At 36.7% G+C, this 13,322-nt stretch overlaps 1 protein-coding gene across 2 annotated transcripts in view; it reads right to left on the reverse strand.

The window, feature by feature from the left end:
- The window catches only part of BAIAP3 (BAI1 associated protein 3), a 167,329-nt gene that overhangs the window by 51,603 nt on the left and 102,404 nt on the right, over window positions 1-13,322 (reverse strand). For both annotated transcript variants that reach the window (XM_072417725.1, XM_072417726.1), the window contains exons 8-12: window positions 10,639-10,852; window positions 7,203-7,247; window positions 6,485-6,562; window positions 636-738; window positions 248-355 (exon numbers count right to left, since the gene is read on the reverse strand). In XM_072417725.1, coding sequence (XP_072273826.1) covers window positions 248-355; window positions 636-738; window positions 6,485-6,562; window positions 7,203-7,247; window positions 10,639-10,852 — 548 coding nt within the window. The remainder of the gene's footprint in view (window positions 1-247; window positions 356-635; window positions 739-6,484; window positions 6,563-7,202; window positions 7,248-10,638; window positions 10,853-13,322) is intronic.

Here is a 13,322-nt window from a genome sequence, read left to right on the forward strand (position 1 = left end):
TGCTGGAAAGACAGAAAAAAAGCATATTTCATTCAATTAAATATTTTCTGCAATATTTCATATTACCCAAGTTCCAAAAAGCATCTTAATTCTATGTAGAAGGGTCAACTTGATGATGCTAACTCCTAACATAATTTGGATGTTTCTACTAATTTGCATCCAACCAAGTTGGAGCAAAGTTTGGAGTGTGAACACTCCAAGAACAAAATGGAATCATTTAAATATAATAGATCTAAAAATAACGTACCTGATTTGTGATTAGTTTTATGACGAGATGACAGTCGCCTTGAACCTTTGAAGAACTTGTTCGTGGTTCTAGTTTGAACCATTTGTCTAGTCCTCCAACAGGAATTTCCTTTACGGTAAGAAAAACAATATAAAGAAATATAATTATACATTTACAAACTCAAAAAGAGTAAATAAATAATAAATATTCTCAATCAAGGTAAAACTGTTCCTGCCAATATATATCTTTATAATCTGCAAAGCAGTAATGGTCTCTTGTAGAAAATGTTTTGATATTCCATTCAAGCGTACACACATCAATTTCTGATATTGGAGGATGAGTCATGCTACTGATATTACAAACAGCTCTTATTCGAGCAGCGGTAATAAATCCTTTCCTGTTTACTTACGTTGATGGCGATGTTAAGGCATCCTAAAAAGTCATCTGCATTGTCCTCTGCAGAGCCAGCTGTTCCATTTGCTCTGGCTGATTTCACGATCTGCTTGAAGTACCTGTGTAAAGATCTTAACAGGGTAAACTGTTGCTCTAATCATTTTATTACGGAGTGGAGAAGCTAAGGTACATAATGGATCTGAACCTCTAGACTTCCAACCAATGGCTTTATTAAATAGGCAAAAAACATATATAATATTTTAATCACATGTGTTAACTCAAAATACCTAAAACACAACTTACACACACATCTTCTAAAAAAATTCTAAATCTGCTTGGGTAAACTTGCCTAGTGGGAATGGAATAAATAGATTTATATCTATTAGAACCAATGGCAAAAATACAAATATATTAGCCTTGATGCAAGTTTTGAATTTGCCTTTACCTGTCCTCTGTTTTTCTAAGTAAGTGTAGGTACAGACATGCTGTGGGATCAAATGATGTAGGTGGAGAAGTGCAATGTGATCATTATCCACAGAAGAGATGCATAAGGAAGTTGTAGGAATAGAATTTGCAATGCATCCCCAGCACTTGATCACATCATCATCATCTATCTTTACTGACCTGCTACTAAATGAAAATTTTAGGGCAAAAAAAAGTGGGAACCTTGGTACAGCAATTTCGGCTGTAGCCACTGGGACCCCTGTTTCAAAGCCACTGCCTGGATGGTAGCCACACTAACTTATACAACTTTTGATCACTAGTGATGTACCGAAAATGATCTAATTTCACAGCCATTCTCTCCTACTTTTCTGTATTTTGTTCCTTCCTTTAGCTTTTAAATCCCCACACACAGCTATACATGTATAATGTCACACGGGATATAGTTCTTATCCTCCTTCATGTCTCTTTTTATTAATATACTGTATTTTCAGCAAATTAGAATTGCCACCCCTACTTTTTACTTTGAAGACATTATAAATCTGTGTTGCTTGCATGGTTTCCTAAGAGCACCTAAAACCTGATTTTCATAGTAGCTTTTTCTTTGGAAAAGCCAATAATCTAGCTCTACCTAATGCCTTTATACAATGGAGAGCAAGTCTACATGACATTATGTGATGTGGCAGGGCAAACCACAGGAATTACTTTGTGTAAAGGTCCTAATTTGCTAATTGCTGATACCCAGGTTTTCCAGGCAACCATGACACTCAATCGTAATTCCCTTGAAAAGCTGGGATCACCTCCACAAGGTGCCTAATCTGTAATTAAAATTATAGTTTTGTTAGTGAGGTACAGTATAGTGAAATGTTGTTTTAAATAATACCTATACAGTTCTACTCTTTCCATTTGAACTTTGTGTTTTTCTTCTAATTCTCCCTGTAGACTACTAGTTCTTGAGCTTAGATGGCAAATATTCCTGGTGCGCTTGGAGCCCGGTCAAATTCCATATTTCTGGTGTGTTTGGAGCTTGCCAAGTTTCAGAGATGTGACCTATTTTTGCTGCATTCTAAAGTTATGTCACTGGTGAAAAGACTGTCTGTGTTGACAATGCATCCTATTTGTTTGATGATTAGGTTCTGCTCGTCCCTAAATCCCAGAGTTATTCAGGAAGTCATTGCTAGGCCATTATGGCTTTCAAATCTAATTTAAATCATACAATCCAGCACAGAAAACAAATATATTTGTCCATTTCGGTCTGGATTACTGCTGAAAACACAATTGTTATTTCCTAACAGCTACTGTAAATCAAGGCAAGTGTACATGGGCAATTTTAAGGGGTTTATTAACCCACAAGTTGTATTACAGATTGGTGCGTGCTTTTGTTTGCCTCATTCACATTAATCAGCACTCCGAATTTATATCACTCCAATTTGGATATAATTTGTGACCAAGGCCATCAATTCCAGCATAGCAGACTGTTCATATAGGATAAAAGGCAGTGCATTACAACAGTATGCTTAGGACAGAAAACGAACTTCTGTGCTCAGTTTAGTGTATTTTTCTTCCCCATTGACTCACAGGACAATGCATCTCTTAGATGTCTGGTCCTACTGTCAAGACAGAAACATTTACTAAAGGTAACATTTTCTAAAGTGGTCAAAAATGAAGAGTAATGAATGAGTGGGAAAAGCTGAAAGCTCAATCGCTTTTTTTTATTGTTTTTGACATTTTTCTTAATATAACTTTTAGGAAGTCTTTCTACCAGTGATGTAAAATGCATCCACAACACAGATCAACTGCTATCCAGGATTATTCCTTCAGCCTATCAGTCACGATTGAGACTTACAAGCAGTACCACAGTCACTGTTTTGTCTATTACAAGAATCAATTCTTGTAAGGACAAAATCTAGTGATTCTAACAAAAATGTCCACAGGTTGGGAAGGCAAACACTAGAAAGGTATTTCTAAATAAGACTAAACTATCTCAAAGCATTTCAATGTCATTCCTTCAAATATACTCCCTTCATTTAAAGTCTTTACCTACACTCACTCTCACCTCTACCTATCAATGTGGTGGATGTGCATAGTGCATCGTTAATATTTAATACAGAATCAATACAGAATACAGAAATATCAATGGCTGCACCATAATGAAACAGAAGTTTCAAGAGCTATTAGCCAGTTTTTTCAAGTCACTGGAACCCACATTGTTCTGTCGTTAGACATATTGGATATTTAGAGTATTTTGGAGTATTCGTATTGGAGTATAAATCATTCCTTATGTTTGTTTCTAAGATAATTGTGTATTTTGGGTGTAGTCAAAGAGCAGTGTTCTGCACTGCCTCTTTTTGGCAGGGGCACAGCCTGACATTTTTCAGTAACCAGACAGGTGTTTTTTGGTGGTTACCCCGGCCAGAGCTGGGAACCACGACTCCCGGAGACATCGCAGGCTCAGGGAGGTGGGCGGGCTGTGTCTCTGGACAGGCTTAGACCTGCAATGGGAGAATGGGTGAGTTCTGGCATCATGATGTCACTCTGGGGGGAAGTTTCTTCCTCTTTGAGTGACACACGGCTCCCCAAGCATGCGCGGCCCAGGGGTTCATACATTTAGTGGTCCGTGACCTGCAAAAGGTTGGAGACCACTACTGTAGAGGCTTATTGGTGGTAATTAGATAAAAAAATCTACATCACCACATCTGCACACCATAATTACCCTAAACTAGCCAATCAGAGATTTCATTCACTAGAATAGAGTATTGATATCTATGATTTTCTAGCCTCATTGTTACTTTTAAGTGGTGATAAGCACCTGAATACATATGACATAACACTAGCATACCAACACAATTTCATATTAGCAATCGAGATGAACACTTATTTAACAGATACAATATACTGTAAAGCTAATTTTTATACCTACAGAACACTCATAAAGCTCATTAAAAAAATGAGTTGTGATATATCTAACGTTTAGGTCTAGCAGCTCCTGCAGAAAGTAAAAAAAATATCTTCAATGATATAGAAACACATTTGATCTTTTTTTCTCCACGAATATGTTTTTCACATTGACCTCAAATATGTGAAATGATAAGTCACACACAGGTCTAACAATGACTGCAAAATAGCTAGCCTAGGCTGACACTGTAATATTTCCTTAATTGCTTTTTCACTAATTGCTAGAGCTACACTGAACACCGGGCTGACATGTTCTGTAAAATCTCATACATAAAATAAAAGTGAGGACATTTATTTGAAGATGCCATTTGACGTGTCTTCTAATTAAAGCATTACGCATGGTATTCCTGCATTTGTATACATATAGGACATTTTACAGGGATTAACTAATGTCACCAAGTGCAACCAAACATTTTTATTTAAAAATCTCTTTACATTTATTTTAGGCTGAATGCAAGAACAAAAGCAGTAATTTGTGGAATTGCAGTAAAACAGCCCAGAGAAGACAAGGAGCAACAATATTTCTTAGAAGACATACCGCCCAATCAATAAAGTAAATGATTCCCAAGAGAAATAAAGACCCTTTATTGTTGACCTCCTTTTGAAAAAGCCAACTTGCCTGTTTTTCTGACCTTTTAGCTTAATTTATTGTCCCATATGAAATATGAAGAAGAAAAGAAGAGTACTCAAAAGTCCTTATCTGCTTTCTTGTTGTGTCCATTGATTCAATGTGTTAAAGTTTGAATGATAGCATAAATACCAGGAAACTGGCACTGGAGAATGAGTCAGGGCTGGCAGTCTCCACATTTATACGGATCCGTATTGTTTAGATAGAATAAACCCCACCTCATGGTGCTCAACTTTTCCTTGTACCATTTCCCAGCCAAATACCAGAATGGACGCAGGGACTTAGAATTCTTGAATGATGGAGGCAAAATTTAGAAACAGGAATGCAGGTATTCCTTGAGACTCCAGGAATCATGCAACAATCTCCCCACAACCCCACAATCACTTCACAAAAATGACAAAATTGTTATAGGATATATGTGTGTGTCCAGACATAAATCCAAATCTTTACAAGGCCAATAAAGCTTACTGTGTACAAGACAGAAGGAAACCAATATCAAAACCAAGTCTATAATATCCATGTTCAGAAAGCCCAATAGCTCTTATACAGTCTCTACTTGTAATGTAGCTATCCAAACTTGCCAGTTGGAAAATCTGATGCATATGATTGGGCTAATTAAATCATTTTAGTAGCATTTTTCATGTAAATTAATATTCAACAATCTCAAGGTGGTTGAACCTTTAATGGTTAATCTATCCTAAACTGCATGGTAAGTGTTCACTTTTAACACATCATTTGATAGGCTCAAATGAATGGATCAGCTTAAAGACCATCCCTCAGCAAAAAAAGGGCAAAAATTCAATATCTCCGACCAGTCACCAATCTGGGGTCAGCAGGGTAGAACTGCTGCAATGGAGCCCTCAATTACTGGTCTCTGCTTGTTCCAATCTGCTGACGTAATTTGCTGATCCATTCAGAAAGGATACCCCAGGAAGGACCAAGCAAAAGGGAAACTGAGGAAGACAAATGACCAGTTCAGCTTTAGTGAGTCTTTTTTTATTAAGATAAATGTCAGTCATGTCAGCAGTTAAGGAAGGTGCAAGTTTGGAGTTCTTTGTTTGCTTGTTGATCAACATGAATTTACTGTATTTGTGTTATATTTAACAAACACAATATTATAAAAAAATCTATTTGGTTTGCAAAAGTCAATTCACAAACATTTTGCTGGAAATACATGTACACAATACGTGTTAATTAACCGTCTGCTATGGAGAGATTTCTTTGCCGTCTGTGACCCCAAGGGGAGATGAAACCTATATGTTCTAGTGACCATTGACACCGGAACACAAAATTATAGAAAATCAAAGATCTTGTTATCTGTTACTAAAACTGAGGGTGAGAGGATTTTTTTGAAAACAGGAAAATCTATTCTAGTTACATTTAAACATTTTAGTTACATTTAATTTCTTTAGTTACATTTAATTTAGTTACATTTAATTAAATGTAACTATTCTAGTTACATTTAAACATTTACAGTTTAAAGCTAATGATAAACTATAACATTTTTGGCTAGAGATATACTTTAAATAAATATACGGTATATGTTTTGAGTGGACTCTGCTGAACACAAACCTTGCAGATTATAGTGTTTTAGGATATTAGAACACACATCTGTATTAAATGTTGATATGAAACAGTACCATGAATACATCTTCCCTTGCTTACAATGCTATTAATATTTATCCAAGCATAACAAGCTCCATCTGTAGGCATAGAACAGCGGGTGAGTGTTTAGCACAGATTTTGTTTTTCACTTCATATACCAGGAAAAGCAACTGTTCTACTAAATACAATAGTCAGTTAACACACAAAATGTTAGGTAGGTGAAATGAATACCTTACCTGCCCATACCTTTAAAACCACTAACTTCATTGAGCTTCTTACAGGCTTCTGCCACTGACACATCATCATCATGATCCCTAAAATAAAAGAAGCATTAACAGCACAGATATATGTCACCTGCTGTGTGATGTATGAAAAGTGCACTTAAGCCTACATTTTTGTTGCACATAGAGACCTGTTGCACACGTTCCCTGATTTTTTGTTTTTTCAAACCAAATTTGAGATGGAAGCTAATACATTTTTCCTTTAGCACACTTTTCATAAATAAGGCTTTGAAGGCTGAACTTTCAGGCAGAAGAGAAAAACAACATTTAATCCAGTTATGCTTGCATTAGAACTAATTTAATTTATTTTTGCATGGAACTAGCTTAGGAATCTGAATTTGTCTTGATATGAGGCTCCTGTAACCTCACAGCACTTAAAGTGCAAGACAGAAGGCATCAGCAATCTGTCTTGATATAGGGTTCCTGCAACCCACAACACTTAAAGTAGAAGGAGGAGGATCAGGATTTTGTTGCATACTAGGAAGTTGAGCAGAATGCAGTAGGATGTGCTATACCCAATCCAATACAGGTATATGGTGGGTTTTAGGCAAAGCAAGCAAACTAATGTAGTGGGATCGATAGGTCATGGAAAATGTACAGATCATGAGACATTATTTTTGTGAAATAAATTTGTGTGAGAGAGAGATGGAGACACATAGCCAATTATACTTACCAAATATCCAGGTGAAGCTGATCAGTATAAATATCATCAATTTCACTATAAAAATAAAAATAAAATTAATTTCTGTAAAAAAAATTATATATATAAATATATATATAAAGAAAACAAATTACAGCAACAGTTAATCAGTGAAGACTAAAAAAAGTCAGTGACTATAAATTGTCTCAGATTTGTTGTTTTCTTTCTGCACTTATGCTTTGGAATGGTGGCCTTTTTAGGATGTTGTATGGCCCCTGTTGCCTTATCATGGGGTTACCCGCCAGCATACCTGGGGTTTTGTGCTACTAGGGTTAAGAACAAAAAACTACCACATCTTTGTTTTTAAAGATCAGCACCATGGACAGTGTATAGCATGGTAATTGTCACTTTACACACATCTGCATAATGGGCCTGATTTTTTAAAGCTCACCAAGGCAGTGGATTACAGACTATCACGGGAGAACCCGGGTGATTCAACAAACCTCAAATGGAGTCCCTAAAAATCATTTGTTATTAGTTGGCAAATGTTTTCAACCCATTCCAAGTTTGCTGGGTCACCCAGGTTCTCCCATGATAGTCTATCTTTATCAATTTTGGAGAGCTTTATTAAATCAGTCCCAATGAATCATAGAAAGTCATGACATTGTAACAGCTTCACAACAAGTCTAGTCCATAGTGAGCGCAAACCTGGAGTGGATCTGGTCCAGAATTAAAAACACTTGCCACTTAATAGCAAATGATTTTAGGAAATTCATTTCAGGTTTGCTTGATCACTCGTGATAGTCTATCTTCTCTAGTTTTGGAGAGCCTTATTAAATCAGGTCCAATATTCTCACTTATGCATTGTGCTGAAGTTAGTTTTTACAGACACTGTTTTATGCTCTGACCCATTCAGTGTAATGAGTGTGGTCAGCATCACAACAGACAGCCATGCAGGTACTTTGTGCTATAATAATCTGCAATGTACATTTTGATATGTTGTGGCAATGAGACCATAGTCAATGGCCAGTATGGTACACCACCATGCTAACAGAAAGAAGTGTTGTATAGTCAGCAGGAAATTCTTGCTAACTCCACATTTACAAATATACAACCAAATGTTAATGTCTATGGTAAATATATTAGGGTATCAAGAGCTACAAGATGATTAAACACTGCTCATCCATTTGTCATGGCTTCATCCTAAATAGCTGTTCCCTATGTGACCTCCTCTATCCAGCATATGTTCTGGCCTTGTAAGGGGTTACTACCAAATATCCAGATATTATATTTATTAATTGCTTCTCTGCCCCAGTTTACATATACACAGCTGTAGTGAAAACTAGGCCTGACTCCTAGCAGCTGTTGAGAGCTCTCCAAAACACCAATCTCCATGGTAACCCTGGCTCCAGTAACACATCAATAGGCTGGCAAGAAAAACAAAAGTGGCAGACATTCAAAAAAGTTATTGTGTGAAAAGAGATATTTTAGTTATAGGTGACACCATGGCTCATCTTTCCATTAGTTAGTGGTTGTCAAAGCCGGTCCTACAAATGGGAGGCAGCCTTGCTGTGTAACAGGGCATTTCTGGCCCAGGTTGAAAGTTGCAGGTTGGGTTGAGCCTGAGTGAGCGGCTTTTCAAAGACATATTTGCCCAATCTAACAGATGGGATGGGTGGGGTGGTTTAGGGGTAGGTGTTGGTACGAAGTTGGGCAGCTTTGGTTTAATATAAAACTATAATCCTTGGATGGGGTAGTATGGACAAAATTAGAGCCTGACTTCCTAAATATCTTGGATACGTTGGTAATAAAATCTATAAATCCCAGATCTGTTCCTGTACTTTTGTAAGTTTTGGCTTTTCCTGATTTTTATCTTCACCAACGGCTACCTTCAACAACACATTTCATGTCCTACAGTAATGATGTTCACTCACTCTTCTGTATGTGTGAAAGAGTTGTGTTGTTACCCTCCTGGTTTCCACATTTCTTTGTCCCCAAAACTTATGGGTGAGGTGTTCGGTAGTTTACAGAAGAAACCTGGAAAAGCCGATAACATTTTTGGAGATTTCGATTCCCTGAACAGAAAGTTACACTGGACTTTTGGAAGGCTTAAAAATTTATTTTTCTGTACTTGCAGAAAATATTCTTAGCATAAGAAAAAATATGCTTTGAAGTGTCCAGACAAAATCCAGACAAAAAGTTTTTACTTTACTTAAGAAGTTGCCAGCACTTTTATTAGACATACATTTTATTTCTATGTATATCTATATTCACATGCTGATTGTGCCAGTTTGCATTTCACAAGGAGTTTTGGTAATAGGGCCAACTATACTGCATTGTTGTAAGTGCATTACACTTATTCCTAGTGTTGTCAGTCTTCTGAATAATGTCGCCTATTTATCTCCAGTGGTGCATCATAACAACATTATGTTCAGGGTATACATGGGTAGCCAGAACAGCGGTCATGTGAATAGTAGAGACCAGCTATAGACAAGAATTAGCAGGGAGAGAAATGATGTGGAGAGCAGAGAGCACCTACCTTACTGAAGGCCAGCAGCTGTACCCAGATATTGGTAGTCATGTGCCCAACACTAATAAAAAAGGTTTTAGCCATTAGTAGATAGTCACATTCATCCGGACTTTTTATAGGAATGTCGAAGACCTTTCACAGCTTTCTGACCTACTTTATCAGTTCAGAGCTGATGAAGTAGCTTGAAAAGCTGCAAAATGTCTTCAATATACAATAACTAGTCCTGTTGAATGTAACTAACTACTACTAGTAATATAATGACCTGATAAATGAGAACCTTCACAGACAGTCAGTATTATAGGACTCACCATATGTTTTTCCAGGGTTGGCTAGCCTTATTCTTTAACTACCCAAAATGTACTAAAAAACAAATAATCATTTTGGAACGAAAAGCAGCCTTTCTAAACATTTTAACCCAGGTGCAACTCCTAAAATAGTTTTCACGTCTTGGGGAAACCTTTGTAAAATCAATTATTTGGGGTCAATGGCAAAACTGCACTTTACATTGGTTTAGTGGCTAGAATGCTACCAGTCACGTGGCTCATGCTGGCTATGGAACTATTTGGCACCTTTGGATAGGAAGGCAATCATTCACAACTCACAACTCATTTCTATCAAGCCTTTGTCAAGAATAGCTGTGATAAGTTATGTGATATTATGAAAGTCCCATATGTAAAATGGTCTTTTAGCTTTTAAGATGATAAAGAAGAAAGAAAAGAAGAAAAAACTAGATAAACATTAAAATAAAATTGAAATCCCTTCTCTAAAATCACTCACAGTGATACAGAAAGTACTTTTTTGTCAGGGAGCCAAAAATATGTCTGAGGGTCTTGTCCATAGAATATTATTCTAGGAAGCGGTTCTGAGACACAGCATATTCAATGTACATGTTACATGAAAAAAGAAGAAGTTTTAGGAGCAGAATGTCACTCCACTTACAAAAGGAAGTTTTCATTCCAAATTGGATTCAACGTATTGCTCTTGACCTCGGTGACCTGGATGTACTTTGCTGGCAGCACTTCCCTTATACTTGAACGTTTCTCCATTTTGTCTTTCTTCTTTCTGAAGCTGAATTTCCTCTCTTTTTTTTCCTCGGTTTCTTTTGCACTCTGCACAATCATGATTCCCAGCATGCAATATGGGTCGCTAAAACCTATGCCAATTAAAAAAGAACAGGCATATATAAAGAAATCTTGACTGTGACTAGATTTCTATGATATGAAAGCTCTGTAGTTGCTGCCCATGGAGGAAAATCAGTTCTGTAAATAAAAATGTAGAATGTCTGGCTGAAAGTACACAAAGGAAAACCCATGATCAATGGAAGACAGCCAAATAAAAAGGATTGTTTGACATCTTTACAAATCTGCATGAATAAAATTCTGACATGTCACCAACAACTAAATTGTTTCAATAAAGCTGTACCTTTTATCATTAAAAAGGCATGCTTAGGATTTTGCCTAGGTTCACATGATGTTGGGAGTCTGCTACAGGCAGGAGGAAATATTTTCTCAGTCTCTTCCCCTGTGATTAGGCTCCAACATTGTAACAGCAGATATTCTTATGTGTCAGATATTGGGAATGGAGCCAAGAAATGTACAGGCATCGGGATTTGAATGATTGATCTATGTAAGTGACCTAAAAGTGTTACACTGTTTATACTCACCTGTCCTTGTTCTGTTGTGGGTGCCACCATTTTTTCCTTCTTCTCTTGATTGCTTTGATCTTCTGCCATCTTGACTGGCTGGGTCAGGATGACGTAACTCCATGGAAGGTGCATGAGAGTTCATTCCGTTCTTTCAGTCCCAGCAGCACAGCGGATGTGCCAGGTATCCTGGCTACTAAGGTATGGGCAGGAAGTGATCAGGCAGGTAAGTATGTTTTATTGTAGAAGAGAACATTACCTGTCCCTTTCTGCAATATAGCCCTGTCTGATTGCATTTTTTTAAAGTGGAGCTTAAAAAAAAAAAAAAACATTCAATATGGCATATGGGTGTCTGTGTGTTATAAACCCGTCAGCCACAACATGGCATTGATTAGTCACATATAATTAAAATATTACATTTCTGCACATTTACCTAAAAAGATAAGTTATGTTGATTGGGGTATCATAACAATAAGTATACACCTTTTTCACTTTTATCACAGTCCGAAGAGTGTCATTATTGTTTGTTTCAATTTAAAGCAATTAAAATATATGATATTGATCACATTATGAGAAAATGTGTTCCAGGACACCGTTGTGCTGAATTTCTTGCTGATAATAAATGAATGCACAGAAGTATTTCTGATTTGGTGATCTTGCCTTTTATGATATAGTAGAGACCTTCTTTAAAGCCTAAATAAAATCTTTCTATTGGGGTCACCCATATATATAAACAGGTAAACTTGAAAGAAAGTCTTCCTTACTCTATCCAGAGTAAAAGTGACATTTTGAATATTGAAACATTGATGGTATTTTCAACATTTTTTTAGCTCACAAAGTACATACAAATGTTAAGGAATTCAATAATTAGTAAATAATAGTAGAAAAACAATGAGGCATTAAAAAAAAATCATAAAACAGAAATCTTTTTTTCAATCAAAGGTGAGCTGGCAAAAGATACCCAAAGCAGAACTCCAGTTAAACAGCTAAAAATAAAGCTGTACTACATATATAAAGATTTGTGAGTTTGTGTAGTCAGGCACAATTTGGTCACCCTGTTCAGTCCAGTTAACCAATGCAGATTTGCCACGGACCTCTCTTTACCTGTCAGCTGGCCAATGAAAAAAATATCATCACAATGATAAGGTTATTGGTATGTTTACTCTTTTCTCCCCACCTGTCAGCAGGCTCTCATTGTTGCAGCTCCCGGTGCTGGCCCTCCCTATCAGAGACTTTCGTTATAGGAAGCTAATAAAAAGCAATACAGAGATTCATATACCAGCTTTCTTTGTAATAAATCTGAATCAGAGATGTTTTCTTTATGTTTGCCTGAAGTTCAGCATTAAAACCACAACTGCCAACGCTACACGTTAGTAATACATTCCATACTGCAGTTACATGATCATCACATTACATAAAACAGCAGACAGCATGAACACCAATGTATTGCAATCCACACCAATAAATTAACTTTATTAATATTTTGATTTGTAATATAGCAACATTGTTGGTTAAAGTAACAGTGAAGTTGTTCAAAGAACATTAGTAGAAGAGCTTGGCTAATAATCACTGCAGGATCTCCTGAAAGCGAATGATGTGATGGCACATTTTGGTCTTTTTAGTAACTATTACATGTGTATCTTTGGGCTCTATTTATAAAACAGAGAATCTGACATTCCCTCAAACAGTCCCTGGTTTTATAAATAGAGCCCTATGTGTATTCAGGTATAGTATAAATTGTATTCTAATTTTCTGAATGACTGCATCCTGAAAATTACCTGGAGAAGTGATGGTGCTGAGTAGTAGGGTGAACAATACGGGATCGCAGTTACGCCAGTTAGTCTCCTGAGCAGGTCCTGTCTCAGAGCAAAGCTAGCATGTTGGACTAGGTGCACTGATGACAATGAGATTCTGGGCGTTAGGACCTATTCTCCACATTAGTGATATAAATACGTGTACAGAGAACACAAGCAAAGTCTCT

This window comes from Pyxicephalus adspersus, chromosome 7, assembly GCF_032062135.1.
Source record: "Pyxicephalus adspersus chromosome 7, UCB_Pads_2.0, whole genome shotgun sequence".
Taxonomy (NCBI): domain Eukaryota; kingdom Metazoa; phylum Chordata; class Amphibia; order Anura; family Pyxicephalidae; genus Pyxicephalus; species Pyxicephalus adspersus.